The sequence below is a fragment of the Lycorma delicatula genome, chromosome 8 (assembly GCF_047948215.1).
Source record: "Lycorma delicatula isolate Av1 chromosome 8, ASM4794821v1, whole genome shotgun sequence".
Lineage (NCBI taxonomy): Eukaryota > Metazoa > Arthropoda > Insecta > Hemiptera > Fulgoridae > Lycorma > Lycorma delicatula.
In genome coordinates this window covers 64,753,196-64,767,812 of record NC_134462.1, presented here as the reverse complement: position 1 = coordinate 64,767,812, position 14,617 = coordinate 64,753,196, and the positions used below count along the sequence as shown (strand labels likewise).

Below are 14,617 nucleotides of genomic sequence, written 5' to 3'. Positions count from 1 at the left end.
CTTAATATTAAGACACAGTGTAATGTTAAAATATAAAAAGGTTTTATAACTTTAAAAAAAAATTAATTATGTTGATTATTTCTTACCCATTTTCTTTCCTACTTAAAAACATGATTTTTTTTATTTTTATTTGATGAGGTATAGACATTAAAACATTATTAATGCAGTGTTCATCTTCAGTTAAAATTTTAAAATTGGGTATGATTTTAAAAATATCAACTACTTAGTTTTAAAAACCAAAGTATATCAAGAATTGGAGAATATTACTTATAACAATATCCAGCCTAGTGCTGCTGCTTGATTTTGCTTTATATCTCCATTGGTGACACTTTACATCTTTGAATCTTCATTATTCATACTCAGAACATTTACCTCTAGTTTGTTTATCCCATAATTATTTAATTTATTATTGTAACTCGAAGCCAAGCACCCCAATACCTTCATTTTATTATATAAGTTGTGTTTCTCTCTTGTCGTCGTTGCCAGTAATCCTATTTGATTCTTGGAATTTTTTATCTAAGAATGCAATTTTTTCATAATATTTAAATTATATAATCTCATAATACTCAAACATGTAACTTGTTAGAGTGCACTAATGAGATTTGGATTTTATTTTTATTTCATTGATATTCAATTGATAAACAAATTTCATTTGCTTATCAAGCTGTTTTTTGTTTATGCACTTAAAAAAGTGACAACTTTCCTTAAATGTAATTCCTGAACTAAGTGGGATACTTTAAGTTATAATCTAGTAAAAACTATATTCTTTTATTATTTTTTTATAGTTAGCTTATTTAATTTTTTAGGCAGAGGTCGTAACAGTTGCATTGAAGAGGCTCGAGATAGTGGTACAGGTCAAAAAGTAGCACTGAAACAAATAGAACGCCAACGACAAACACAATGTGCTACTAGGAATGAATATCTAGTATTGCTTAGTATTTCTCATCAGAATATAATCCGATCTCTTGCTCTCTTTGAAAATGCACCTTTACCTGGTATTGATACTATTGTACTTGAATTGTAAGTATTACGTGTAATGATGTAATTTATTGTTTCATGTTTTTTTACATGTTTATCTTCTGAGAGCCCTCATTAAACGCTCAAATTTGCACTCAAAAATTTACAGTTTTTGAGCGAATTATATGATAAATGCGATATGAGAAATTTAAAATATGAAATTTCAGAAATATGATAAATTCAGTAATAAATGTGATAAATATAAAAAAAATATTATCTATCCTTTATAGACCTAGTTACAAAAAGTAGAACTACTGATTGAAATTACAACAAAAATGGAAAATTTTTCCTCGTCAGACAAATACAGCAAGTCTTACAACATTTTCTATACTTTCATCATGCTATAACTTAATGAATATAGAAACTAGTAATTAAAAATGTTCATTACTTGAAGAACTTGAGAATCATATTTTAAATGCCCAATTAAAAATTAATGTAGTCCAAACTGTGTATTCATTTAGCTGTTTTAAAAACAGAACAGATATTAAAACAGTCCTGCCAACACAATTCTCTTAGTGTTTTCTACTACTAAATAATAAATAATTAATTTTTTTAATATAATTTTTTTGGATTGTGAGCATTGACTAATATGGTCATTAGCCCTTGTTCCAAGCTAAAAATACCTTTCTCACTCTGATCTATAGTAGTGACAAAGTCAAAAGACCAATCTGGTTGAACCTATTATTCTGAAAAAACAAACTTGTCATAGAAAATTAAAACCTCAAAAGAACAATGGGACTTACAATACAAAGAACTTAAAAACATAACCATTTCTGAAATTTTGTCAAACATTATCAAAATGGGTACAATGGACAATTATTAAAAAGACATATCCTTAAAATAAATTTGTCAGAAGTTAAGAAAATATAAAACACACAAAAAAACATAAACATTGACATTGAATGTATCACATACATCTATCACCTAGGTTTTCCCTTAGGCCACATTTTACGTTTCTTTTCTCTATTCTGTTGACAGCCTCCACCTCAGAAGAGAGGATTTCTCTTCTGTAAAGTATCAGAGTTGGAATCTTCATCCATCTCTGATACCACTGATGGTGGTTGCGAGGATGTTTTGCAGTCAGCATCGGATGATATCGGTTCAGGTGGAATATTGCATCCAAGTTTAGATTGGACATACTACTCACTGAAATATTCGCCATCACTCTTAGAGTCCTTTGTGCTTTTGGAGACTTCATAGCTACATGTCAGGAGTCTCAATATGCAAACATCATCCTACGGTCCTTCTAACCCCCCTGAGAAGAGGTTCTCTCCATCTGAACTTCAACCTGCATCACCTTAGATGCAGACTTCTATTGCATCCTTGCCACATCTTTCTTCACCTTATGATTAGTCAAAGGACTGATTTTGGCCTTTTCAGATGTCTCCAAAATATTTACTGGTGGTTGTATCTCAGCTATCTTAAAATTTGCATTGGAGGAGTAGATTTCAAAATATTTTCCGGTGGCTGTAACTTGCAGTCTGAAAGCTTCCTTTTGAGTGAGAAATTTCATTGAGATTTCATTTTGTTATCGATGATTCTCTCTATCATGGCATGAGATGATTAAAGAGTTGATATGGATCAATAATAATAATGCTTTATTATCAGTATTTCTTTTTAAAATACGTTATATAAAAGAAATAATTAACAATATAAAAGAAATAATTACCACACATTCTGCAGCCAAATTTTTAAAAAATTGTTAGCTGGAAAGTTGAAGTATTAAGGATAAAATAATACTATCAATGAAACAAGAAATCAACTTAATAAACTTAGTAGAAAAATAAACATATGTAAAATATTACTAAATAATAATTTAAAATAACATTATTACTGCTATTACTATCATCCTATAATTATCTTTATAGGAAGAAACAATTTTCTTTTATAAAAAAATTATGAATAACACAATGCAGTTGAAAAAATAAAAATGAACAGAATTAGATAAATTAGCAAAATCAGAATAAATTTCAAAAAGTAGCATTATGAGTTGTAAAGGTAAATTTACTTCAGTATTCATATTTAACATAATTCATTACTACAAAATAATTTAGTTAGGAACTGAGTTCATAAAAACATTAAGAAATTATATTTACTTTTACTTTTCATTTACAATTTACCAATTATATCTATTTTTTAATCATTCAAAGACAATATCTTTGATAAATTCAAGTTCATCCACTTTAACTTAAAGCAATCAGGCTCAGGCAGAAAGTAATGAGAAACATCTATATTGAAACTAAATGGTAAAATACTTGTGTTGCTACTCCACTATAACTTAATAATCATTTTCAGGTGTAATCCTAAGCAGTTACTAATTGAACTTCTGAAATAGTTCCAACCTATAACGGCATCCTATAAACTGGCAGCATTGCAGAGATGCAAGGCTGCCAGCTTATTGCAGTCCTTTCTGTTAAAAAAGTCTATAAATAAATCATGTGTCAGCTTTATTGATCCTAAACTTATCCACTCAGGAAGGACAGGGCATTGAGTAACAAAATGAAAAATATCTCTTGCTCTTCTGTATTACATAAGGACAGCGCACATTTACAACTCTGATCCACGGCTTACAATTAAGATTGATTGATTAGCCCACACTTTGCTTTCATAATCCATCTAATTAGAAGATTTTATTTACCTGCATAAGATAACTATTTACCCCAGATTCAAATTCAGCAGACTATAATAAGTATGATACAATGAAGCCCCTGCTTTCAAAATCAGACTTCCTCTGTATTTACCTCTCATTCTTCCCAACAATCTCCTGGAGAAGTAAGACGGAGTACCTCTCCAACATGGTACACTATGAAATGCTAAATTTACATGGACATCAAATTTTAAAGGTATCACTGACCATTCTTTAAACTAGTTCTCTGTATTTCTAATGCAATAAAGTTTGGTAACCTACGCTCTTTCATTTTCAGCTCTTTAACTTCTGGTTTAAAAAGTATTGCAACTTCTCTAGATTATCATATCACTTAAAACCCCAAAACTACATGGCATAACAGACAACAGCCCTATAGCAAACTTTAAACAGCACTTTTTTAACTGCCAAATTTTTATTTTGTAACATCTATACCATCCTAGATTTAGTCCTAATTTAATATTTCACAGTTTTTCTTTTAAATGTAGCTCTACATTCATTGTGATATCTTATCACAACTGTGTCATGATTTGTGTCATAACTTATCTTTATACAAAATGCCATTATAACTCACTATCCTTAAGCAGTAATGGCAATTATTCAAACTCTATATCTAATTTTTCCATGCAATATTTTAATTCAATTGCCATGTGGTCTGAGTATGGTTTCGGGATAACCTTGAAGTCATTTACATACACCAAATAACTAAAAGGTACTGCAACAATATCATTTACAGACGATCCCATCACCCCAATCCCCAAAGTATTTTTTATTTAGGAAGTATTTTTTTTAGGTGGTAGTATTTTTTTTTTTCATAGAGGGAAATGACACATGTCATTTCCTCCTCTACATACCCAGGAGTATTATCATTGACAATAAATAACATAACCCAAATCTTCACACATATCCAAGTATAGCAACCATTGTCATTATTGTAAATTTTTTGACCTTCTTGTAATATTTAAATGATTTTAATTATACCTAACCAAAATCTATCTGAAAATCCCAGCTCCCCTCAATTGATCTAGATCAATACTTTCAAGAGAAACAGTGACTGCTACCTGAGCATCTGTTTTTATTGGTCTGTTTACAATTTTTTTTTGCTTCAAAATAGGTGACTGTTGGCAAGAATGTTCAAAATGTTCTTGTTGGCAAGAACATTTCACCCAGATCTAAATACACACTCTGCAGACTCCTAAATTTACACTCTGTCTGCAGAGTGTAAATTTAGGAGTAAATTTCTGCTCCTTACCTCATTACAAATCTGTACTGACATGAAACGCTTCTGTTTCACTTCCAGCAACACGGCTGTTTTAAATGAGGGTGTTTATGTGAAGCCTGAGCAGTGACAAATTTTTCAACTTGCATGATGAATTATTCCCTCTGTAGCAAGGCTAGAGTACACCCCACTCCAAGGCTACTAACCTTGGAGGTCTGACCTGGTACTGCAGTGGATCTTGCATATGTCCTAGCAGAGAGCAGATGCACCACTGCCTCACTGAAGCTTTCAGGGTTCCCATGCACTCACACTCATGGGTACCTTCCTACATGTTTGCCATCTTGGGGGCATGTGGATAACAGAAGTGTCTTTATTACACCTGCTATCACATTGCCAGCACTAAAGTTGGTGTAAATCTATTTCCAAAAGCGTTCACATTATACATGATCTGCAGGAGATCAAAATGTCCTGTTGATGTAGTGATCTGAATATTGAAGTCAGGTCAAAAGAATGAACACGTGTCCAAGGAAATACACAGGGTCTCGTTTACCAGCTTGAAGTGGTGTACTGATGTACAGCTTTTACCACTGTGGACGTAGAACGTAGGTAGTATGTTCTGTCAGTATGTAAATAAAATTCATTATGAAAAAAATTACATCACTCACAAAAAACTATATTTTAACTTGATTTTATTTCAGATTTTTACCTGTAAAAATTATGGTATAATAACATTTTTAATTAATATATAAAATGTTTCTAGTTTACCCAATTATGATTAATAAAATTCAATCATTTTTCTAAATTTCTTACATGAGTACCATGTTGTATCTTTCACAGAATGTGATTTTAGTCAGTGACTCAAAATTGCTTCACAATAAATGATACTGTAAAATGTGACGTAGTCTCTCTGTCTCTCTATTTTTCTGTTTAGCCTCCAGAACCACCGTAAGGTAATACTTCAGAGGATGAAATGCGTGATTGTAAATGAAGTGCAGTCTCAGGTTGACCATTCCTGAGATGTGTGGTTAATTGAAACCCAACCACCAAAGAACATCCAGGATCCACAATCTAATATTCAAATCTGTATGTGATATAGTATATTAAACCCTAATTTTCCCTAATATAATGAGATTATCTAAATTAACGAATGTCTAAAACTAACTTCAAAGTTTAGTAAAAAACATTTATGAAAGAATCATTCAGATAAGTGTAACAGTACTTGAATTTTTAAATGAACATCATCACGTACAGACATAAAATACACATATATAGACAGATCTACTTCATCTATATATATATATATATAAAAATGAATGTTTGTCTGTCTACATGTCTCTTATGCCTTCCTAAACCATTCATCTGATTGCGATGAAACTTTGGTGAGTTGTGCGCATGCCCACAAAGGTTTCTGAATTAGTCTGGACCTGCTAGGTGGCGCTACAGTCGAGATATTGCGGAAAATTGTATTTATTGTCCGATTTGGCTCATATTCAGAATATGTGTTACTTACATGGAAAGCAATACCTCTGAAAAAAATGGACCTATAGATGGCACTGGGGTTGAGATATTTGGAAAAATTGCATTTATTGTTCGGATTGGCTCATATTCAGAATATATATTAATTACGTGAAAAGAAATATTTTTGCGAAAAATGGACTTGCTAGGTGTCGCTCGTGTTGAGGTAATTACGAAACAAATATATACCGTCTTTCTTCTTCTATATATATATAAAAGTAATGTTTTTTAATGTTCGCTTTAGAAAAAAAACTACTTGACCAATTTACGCGTGGGAAAATGGGAAAAGGGGAAATTGGAAACATGGATAATAGAAAAAGGGAAATAAGGGAAATGGGATGGGGAAAGTGGAGGGGAAATTGAAAAGGAGATAAAGGGAAATGGAACAGGGGAAAAACGAGAAAGGGAGAAGGGGAAAAAGTGAAGATTAAATTTTGTGAAGATCCGTAATGTTCAGTTTTTATTGTTTTATCAAACTTTCAATTTTGTTCATTTAATCTATATATATATATATACTCAAATATAGCAATAGTGAAGCATTGCCGGGTCTGCTAGTTATTAATAAATGCAAATTTTCTCATTGGCTCTGACAGTTGTTCTTATTCAAAATTTCCTATAAGTATATTTCTTTTGTTTATCATTGTTGGTTTAAACAACTGTTTAAATTAATTATTAAAAAAAATATTTTACAGGGTCCATGGATATGATATATGTTCTTTTATCTGTTTAAATGAAACTGTTGATATGGCAATTCTTCAAGTACTTTTTACTCAATTGATGAATGCTTTGAATTTTCTTAAAGAAAACAGTATTACACACTGTGATATAAAGGTATTTACTTTATTTACTTTTTGCAATAATTAATAATGATTTTTTTTACATTTATTGATTTGTTTTTATCTTATAAGACCAAACTATACAAAATTATTAATTTATTGACCTGAAGTTAAATTCTTCATTCATAGTTTATTCCACTGCTGTATTATATCTCTAAGCTTCTGTGATACCTAAGGACAGTTGTTTAAAATAAATGAAGTCTATTCAAAAAATAACCAAACTTTTTGAGTTGCATGACTATAATGAATTTTATTGTTATGTGAGGTTGGTACCACTGTAAGGAGAAATTAAACAGCATATTCCTGTGTTTTATTGTGTGTTGTGGAGTTCACATATACTGTAACCATTTAAATATTGTTTAGATCATTTTTCCATTTTTACAATGAGTAATTTACATGAATGAAATGTTAAAGTGAAATTTTATTGAAAATTTGGAAAATTGTTTTCGGATACATACAACTTGTTAGTGCTAGATTATATTGATGATTGTTTAACCTATACTCAGAGTTAGGATTGATTTACACAGTTTAAAAATTTATGTGAAGTGTAACATTATGTTATAATAATGATATGATATGATAACATTAAGAACTGTTAACTTATTTACACAATAATAAAAAATCTTTAATTACATCATAACAGATGTTAAAACATGGATTTACAACTATTAAATCAAAACGAAAGATCAGTTTTCTCATTAACTAGGGTAAGATTGCCAAGATCAAAAAGCACATCAAGCTTAAATTCAATGTCAAGGTAAGTTGACTGTTTTTTTTTGTTTTTTTTTTTTTTTGACAGTAAAAGTGTCATTCATTCAGGCAAAAGTTTATTTGCCTGAAGGATAAACTATAAATTGGTATTATTTCCTTCAAGTTTTAAAAGACTATAAAAAATATATTTGCAGGTAGAAGCCCAAACCTTTTTCCTTCAAGTCATGGGTCCCCTCATATTCAGTGTTGCTAATCCACAATTTTTTTTTTTAATATAAATTGACTGTCCACAGCCCCTGTGCTCCTCATCTGGACCCAAGCAACCTTTTTTTGTTTCTTAACTCAAACCAACACTAAAAGGCTGGAAATTTAACACATTTAAAAAGATTTATTTAAAATATCCAAAGAGCACTGTGGACAATTCCAACAAAGAATTTGATGGTTGTTTCTTTAAGTGGTAAGTTCAAACTTTATTTCTAAGAAGTAAATTATTTTTGTTATTTATTTATGAAATAGCCATTTCTCAAGAGATCCTGATATTGGGATTTATGGAAATAAACATTTTTTTTGTTCTGTTCACTTAAATCTGAAAATTTCTGATTAATCTAATTATAGTTAACAGTTAATAAGAATAATATTATTATTGGTCACATGTTAATAAAAATAATCCTGTTTGTGTAATTTATGCTGTTGAGTAAATACCTTTTTGTTTAACAAATGTCATTTGCTATTTTCATTTAGTCATAGCTATGTCTTTAATGTTGCCAAAGTAAAAGTGAAGTACTTATTATTAATTTATTTTGTATATTAAATTCATTTAATATATAAATGTTTTAAATTTCAATTTAAAACAAAAAAAAATTGTTTGTTTTAGCCTGAGAATCTGATGGTGGAAATTTCAGAGAATGAAACTAATCCGCTTCTGAAGATTGTTGATTTTGGTTCTGCTGTTTGTAATAAAGATAAACATTGTTCATATTCAGTTACAATAGATTTAGAATTTACTGCCCCTGAGTTATTACATTTTCCTCCACAAGTTTCAAATGCAGCTGATATATGGAGTGCAGGTGTTGTTCTCTATATCCTTCTCAGGTAAGTATTTTGTCATTTATTTATTTTTTCGCTGGTCATACTTGTTACAAACAATAAAACAGTTAAAATGAAACTGTTTATATAGCAATTCTTCAAGTACTTTTTACTCAGTTGATGAATGCTTTGAATTTTCTTAAAGAAAACAGTATCACACACTTTCATATAAAGGTTACTTTTTGCAGTAATTAATAAGGAATTTCATCTACCTTTACTGATTTTTTTTATCTTATAAGATCAAACTATAGTATATAAAATTTGAGTTGCATGACTACAATGAATTTTATTGTCATTCGAGGTTGGTACCACTGTAAGGTGAAATTAAACAGCATATTCCTTTAAGAGTTTCAATGCATGTTATGGAGTTCATATACTGTAACCATTTAAATATTGTTTAGATCGTTTTTCCATTTTTACAATGAGTAATTTACATGAACGACATGTTAAAAAGTGAAATTTTATGTAAAATTTGGAAAATTGTTTACAGAAACATACAGCTTGTTAGTAGTAGATTACTGTGATGATTGGTTAACCTATATTCAGAGTTAGGATTGATTACCTATTTTTTATTACTTATGCCTGCTGTTTGTGTGAAATCCTATTTCATAATCTTAGGAACCTTCTGCTGCAGCTTAACTTAAAAAGATTTCCTTTTCTTACTTCTAATTACAGTTCCAAGCTCCAGCTTACCATTACGAGTCTATCATCACCAGTCTGACACCACAATAACTTCCAACATTCATGTAATACACTTTTAATTGCAATTTAAAACTTTATATTCAAACTATTAAAAATGGATCTTTAAAATTATTGTCAGAAGACTAGAGTAAGATATGTATTTATAACATTTATAGGTGTTTCAAAATTTCAAGGAAGGTTTAATAGTGGAATAATTTTGACTGTAGAAATATAGGATTCTCTTGTTATTTGTAAAACCAATCCATTCTTATAATTTCCAATGATCAGATTAAACCAACTTGCTTTGCCACTTGTTATTAGATGCAATTGATGTTGAGTGCACAAACAATGCAAGAAATTGATCTTTTTTTGAGATTTTTTACTTGATATTACATACTTCCTTAAAAATTAGATTATGAGAGCATACATTAAACAAATAATGGATAATGAGGTTTTAATAGTGTTCAGTATTTGTCCGGTATAATTGTCGTAGATTTACTTTTAAATTGAGTATGCAGGTATAATTGATAGATTAGTCCTTTATACCAATTATTACACAATCCTTACTTCTCAGTCATAAATACAGTTTAAGATCATTTAGCATGATTACCTCAATAACTACAATGAATAGAAAAAAATTTGTTCTTATTTACAATCAATACAGCTAAAATTAACTGAATTTTCAATAAAAAGGGTTGTTTTATTTTCATTTATGCTAATGTTTTTTGAAGTGATTAATTTTTCTGTAAGGACAGGTTTCTGGCTAATGTAATATCTAATTGAGAAAAGGTTTTTTTTATTCAGAAAGAGAAAATTTGTATTTATATATTAACATTACTTTATAAGGTATTATTATTATCATATCTGAAGTAGTATTTAATTTACTTTTTGTTTCAGTGGAGTTTCACCGTTTCTGGATGAATCTGTTGAGGAAACCACTGCCCATGTTCTAAATCAAGATTTTAGTTTTCCTGAGGAATATTTTTCTCATATTCCTGAAAGTGCTAAGGAATTAATTTGTAGTATGCTTACTTTAGATATACCAACTCGATTAACCCCTTTGGAATTATTGCACTCTTCCTGGATTAAGCAAGTAAGTTTTGAATTATAAATTAATTAATGAACAAATAGAGTAAATATTTGTTAATATCTACTCTACCTTGCTATGATGGAATAATAGCATCTCACCTTTTTGACTGAGTTTCTATAATTTGCAGATGAAAATATAAAAGGTCCCAAGTTCAAATCTCAATATTTTTCACACGTATAATATAAAATTTCTGTTTCATATCCCCATTTTAAAGCTTATGTGTTAAATTATTGTTGTACAAAAAAATGATGAAGTTGTTTCAAACCTTTAAAGGTTTCTGTGAAAGTTTTCCCTGGTTTCATGCAAAATTTTACATTGTATTGTTGCTCGCGAAAAACCCACATTACAAAAATCATTAAGCTAACACTTAAACACATTGTGTTAATATAACAATAACACGAAAACTAAACAAGATATCAAAAATCCAAGAACATGTAGTTTCAGAGGTTATGTAGAACACAATGCTGCCAATTGCATGTCACTAAATATCTATGTTGGCACGTAACTAAAAACATTGGTTATTTTTTTAACAGACCTCGTTCAAAAACTCTCTTCACCACATGCTGAAGAACTTGCTGTACAGCAATGAGCTCTGCCATGTAAACAGTGGGCACATCTGGCAGTTTCCATGTATGAGCTTCACCATTTGTGTAAATAGAGCTTCCAACACCATATTCAGTTTTAGAATAATCTGTATAAATTTTGATATATCCTTCATTGCTATTGATGACTGATGAAAATTCCTATTGAATGATGACTGTTAGTTTCTCTTTTTTCCCATAAGAAACATCTAATCTTGTGCTTGTAGTGGTAAAAGCCATGGTGTATTTCTCTAGTAGAAATTACTAATGTATTCTTTAAAGCAATTCCATGTTTTGTTGCTAACTCACAATACTGCTTTCTGGCTGGTCTGAAATAGGTAGTGAAATGTTCATATAATGCAGCCAAAGGATTCCTGTTAAAATGTTTTATAGTTTAAGTGGGTAGGAAAGGCCCACACAGTAAGTTTTGCCTTCTTAATGTAATGGCTTCAGCCATTAAACTAGTTACCAGGTTTGTATGGAAAGCACCTATGCCGTATCTGATTCCATTGTTATGTACATTCTTAATCAAACTTTGATTGACCCTTTGCTTTATATAGGAGCAGTAATATTTCTTTTTCTGAGCCCCAATTGATGTCGATAAACTTTTAATAATGTTTAGGGCTTTCTTGCATTTAACACTAAAATCCTATATCTATAATTTCAGGTAAGGGTTTTTTATATAATAATAGACCAAAAAAGTATATGTTATCTTTCTTCCAAATGGATGATCATTGGTCAAAATAGGACTATGATGAGGAGTTCTCTTCCTGCAGAAGGGTACGTAGCAAAATGTTCTCCAGTGAAGATTTGAATTTTTTGTTTCTTTGCAACTTCATTGAGGGCATTTATCATTGGTTGCAATTTATACTTCACAATAACAGTTACTGGCAATACAACTGCAGATCATCAATGAGGATGCTTCTGCTGATTTCTCCTGGAAAGGCTAATGTCAGTTTAATGATGGCAATCATAACCTAGGTACTGCTCAACAACAAGCCTTGTGATATGCTGAATTATAAGTATAAATGCTAAATCTTTACACGAGCCGTAAATCTAGATCTTTACTGAGCCGTTGTTCAATATAGGAAAGTTAGAACTTAACTTTTCCAACACTCTTCCTCAGAGATCTAGTCAATCCAACCCGCATACAGGGTTGTGTGCATCGAAGTCACCCATTATTTGTATGGGTAGAGGAAACTGAGCGATTAATTCCATTATGTCTTCCTCCTTCTTGTAATCTTTACAAGTGCTTCATTCTGATTATGACCGCTTGCGGATTTGTGTTTATTTCAACAGCTTCAGTGGTAGCTCTAGCTCTAATCGACACTAACATGGCTACTTCACCACCAACTCTTATATATGGCGGTTGATCTCATGAATATTATATGTTAAGTTGAAATTTACATCTTTGTGGTTATATGTTTCTTGCAGACATATACAAATTAGGTCCACATCATGTACCATGCATTGGATTATATATATAAATGATATAATATGTAATACTATATATATAATAATATTACTATATTATTATATCGGAATTTTTCTTTATTTTTTCAAAAACTTTCATGATGTATTGTGTCATCAGGTGAATATGGATGTTTGTTTTAGAACCAGAACAATGTCATCATTTACTCAATCACAAATTAAGATTACTATTTATCAAGATTATTGCTAAATAATAAATGAATAAATTAATTAATAAAAAAATAGAGTAAACATTTCTGTCATCAGACTGATTGATACAACTGATGATGGAAAATCAATCTGATATTTAAGGGTAATAAATCTTATTGTTATTATTAAACATTTAATATTGATTTAATGTAATATCATAGTTATATTTTTCTTTAGACATGTTTTAAAACAAGGAACTTTGATGTGTGATGTTAGTTATTTACCATAAATATGTATTTAACTGAAGATGATCTAATAAATCTGACTAGATTATTAGTAAACACTGCTCTTCATTATATATATATATATATATCTCAATTTTTGATATCTTTATTTCAGGATATGTCAAATGTTAAAATTCAAACTGCTATTCTCAAAAATTTTATTCAACGACGTCAACGACATGGATTAACACAGCATGTTTTTCTCTCTTTAAATAATTAAATGAATCAATAAATGTATACTAATTAATAACTACTATAAAAAATTGTAAATATGTATTTATGTAGCTATATTTTGTGTATATAAAATTGTTTTTTTCATTTAATTTTTATTTATTTTACCAATATTTTTATCAAATACTTTTTATCTTAAATTAAAGATTTTCTGCCCGTACAATCTAACTGTAAATTAAATTTACAGTTAGGTAGCAGTTTAACAGCAGAACCTGCAGAAACTGTGGTAACTGTTTAAACTGCAGTTAATTTACAGTTAATCACAGCAGACTCTAATTATATTCATACATTGAGATATATTCATGAATTGCAATAATTTTTAAGTACTTTTTCTCACCAATTTCTTTATGATAATTATAAATAAATAAAAATATATACATAGATTTTTTTTTAAGGTTGTGTATATATTTATTCAAGCGTTCATTTTCTGTCTTTCATTTTGCAACACATGTTGACAGGAATATAAATTTGTGAACAAAGTTTTATTTTTATAAATGTATATTAAAAAAGTTGTTTTGACAATCTGATAGCTTTATCAAATGAATATCAAATTATACTACAAATAAATTTTTCTTACCATGACTCAATAAACAGATCAAACAAAAAAATGATGAATAATTTTACTTTTAAAAAATGTTCTTTTGATTTAAAATTTACTAATCAGATATATGAAATTAGTTTGTATGTATGTCTTTATGTCTTTTGTTTTTTATTACCTAAAAATAATGACAGTACTTACTATTACTGTCACAATAATGATATATTATAGTACATATTGTCAGTATACTATATTTAATATTATATCATACTGCTATAATATTAAATAAATATGACATCAGAATTTATTTCTTATAATAAACAATTATTTACAGAAATATTATTTTTAATTGTGTATAAACTGAATTCTCTTATAAAACTTTTAAAAATAAATTATAGGAAAATTTTTACAGTAAGTTGTGCAGCAAGTAATATATAATATAAAAAAGAAACAAACAGGTAAAGACAGATTATGTCAGATGAGGGCAAGTATCAGATTATGTATTCTCATAACAAAGAGAGAACACATAAAGAGGTTTTTGTTCAAACTAGTTTGAACAAAGAT

General features: G+C 29.4%; 1 protein-coding gene across 8 annotated transcripts in view; it reads left to right on the top strand.

Moving 5' to 3' along the window:
- trio (trio Rho guanine nucleotide exchange factor) overlaps positions 1-13,607 on the top strand; it is a 1,562,448-nt gene extending 1,548,841 nt beyond the window's left edge. For 6 of the 8 annotated variants that reach the window (XM_075373360.1, XM_075373356.1, XM_075373361.1 and 3 more), the window contains 5 exons: positions 807-1,020; positions 7,088-7,226; positions 8,817-9,034; positions 10,607-10,802; positions 13,400-13,607. In XM_075373360.1, coding sequence (XP_075229475.1) covers positions 807-1,020; positions 7,088-7,226; positions 8,817-9,034; positions 10,607-10,802; positions 13,400-13,504 — 872 coding nt within the window. In that variant the 3' untranslated portion in view covers positions 13,505-13,607. Of the gene's footprint in view, positions 1-806; positions 1,021-5,811; positions 5,927-7,087; positions 7,227-8,816; positions 9,035-10,606; positions 10,803-13,399 lie in introns of those variants that run through there. The other 2 variants (XM_075373364.1, XM_075373362.1) reach the window with 2 other exon arrangements.
- The last annotated feature ends 1,010 nt before the right edge of the window (positions 13,608-14,617 follow it).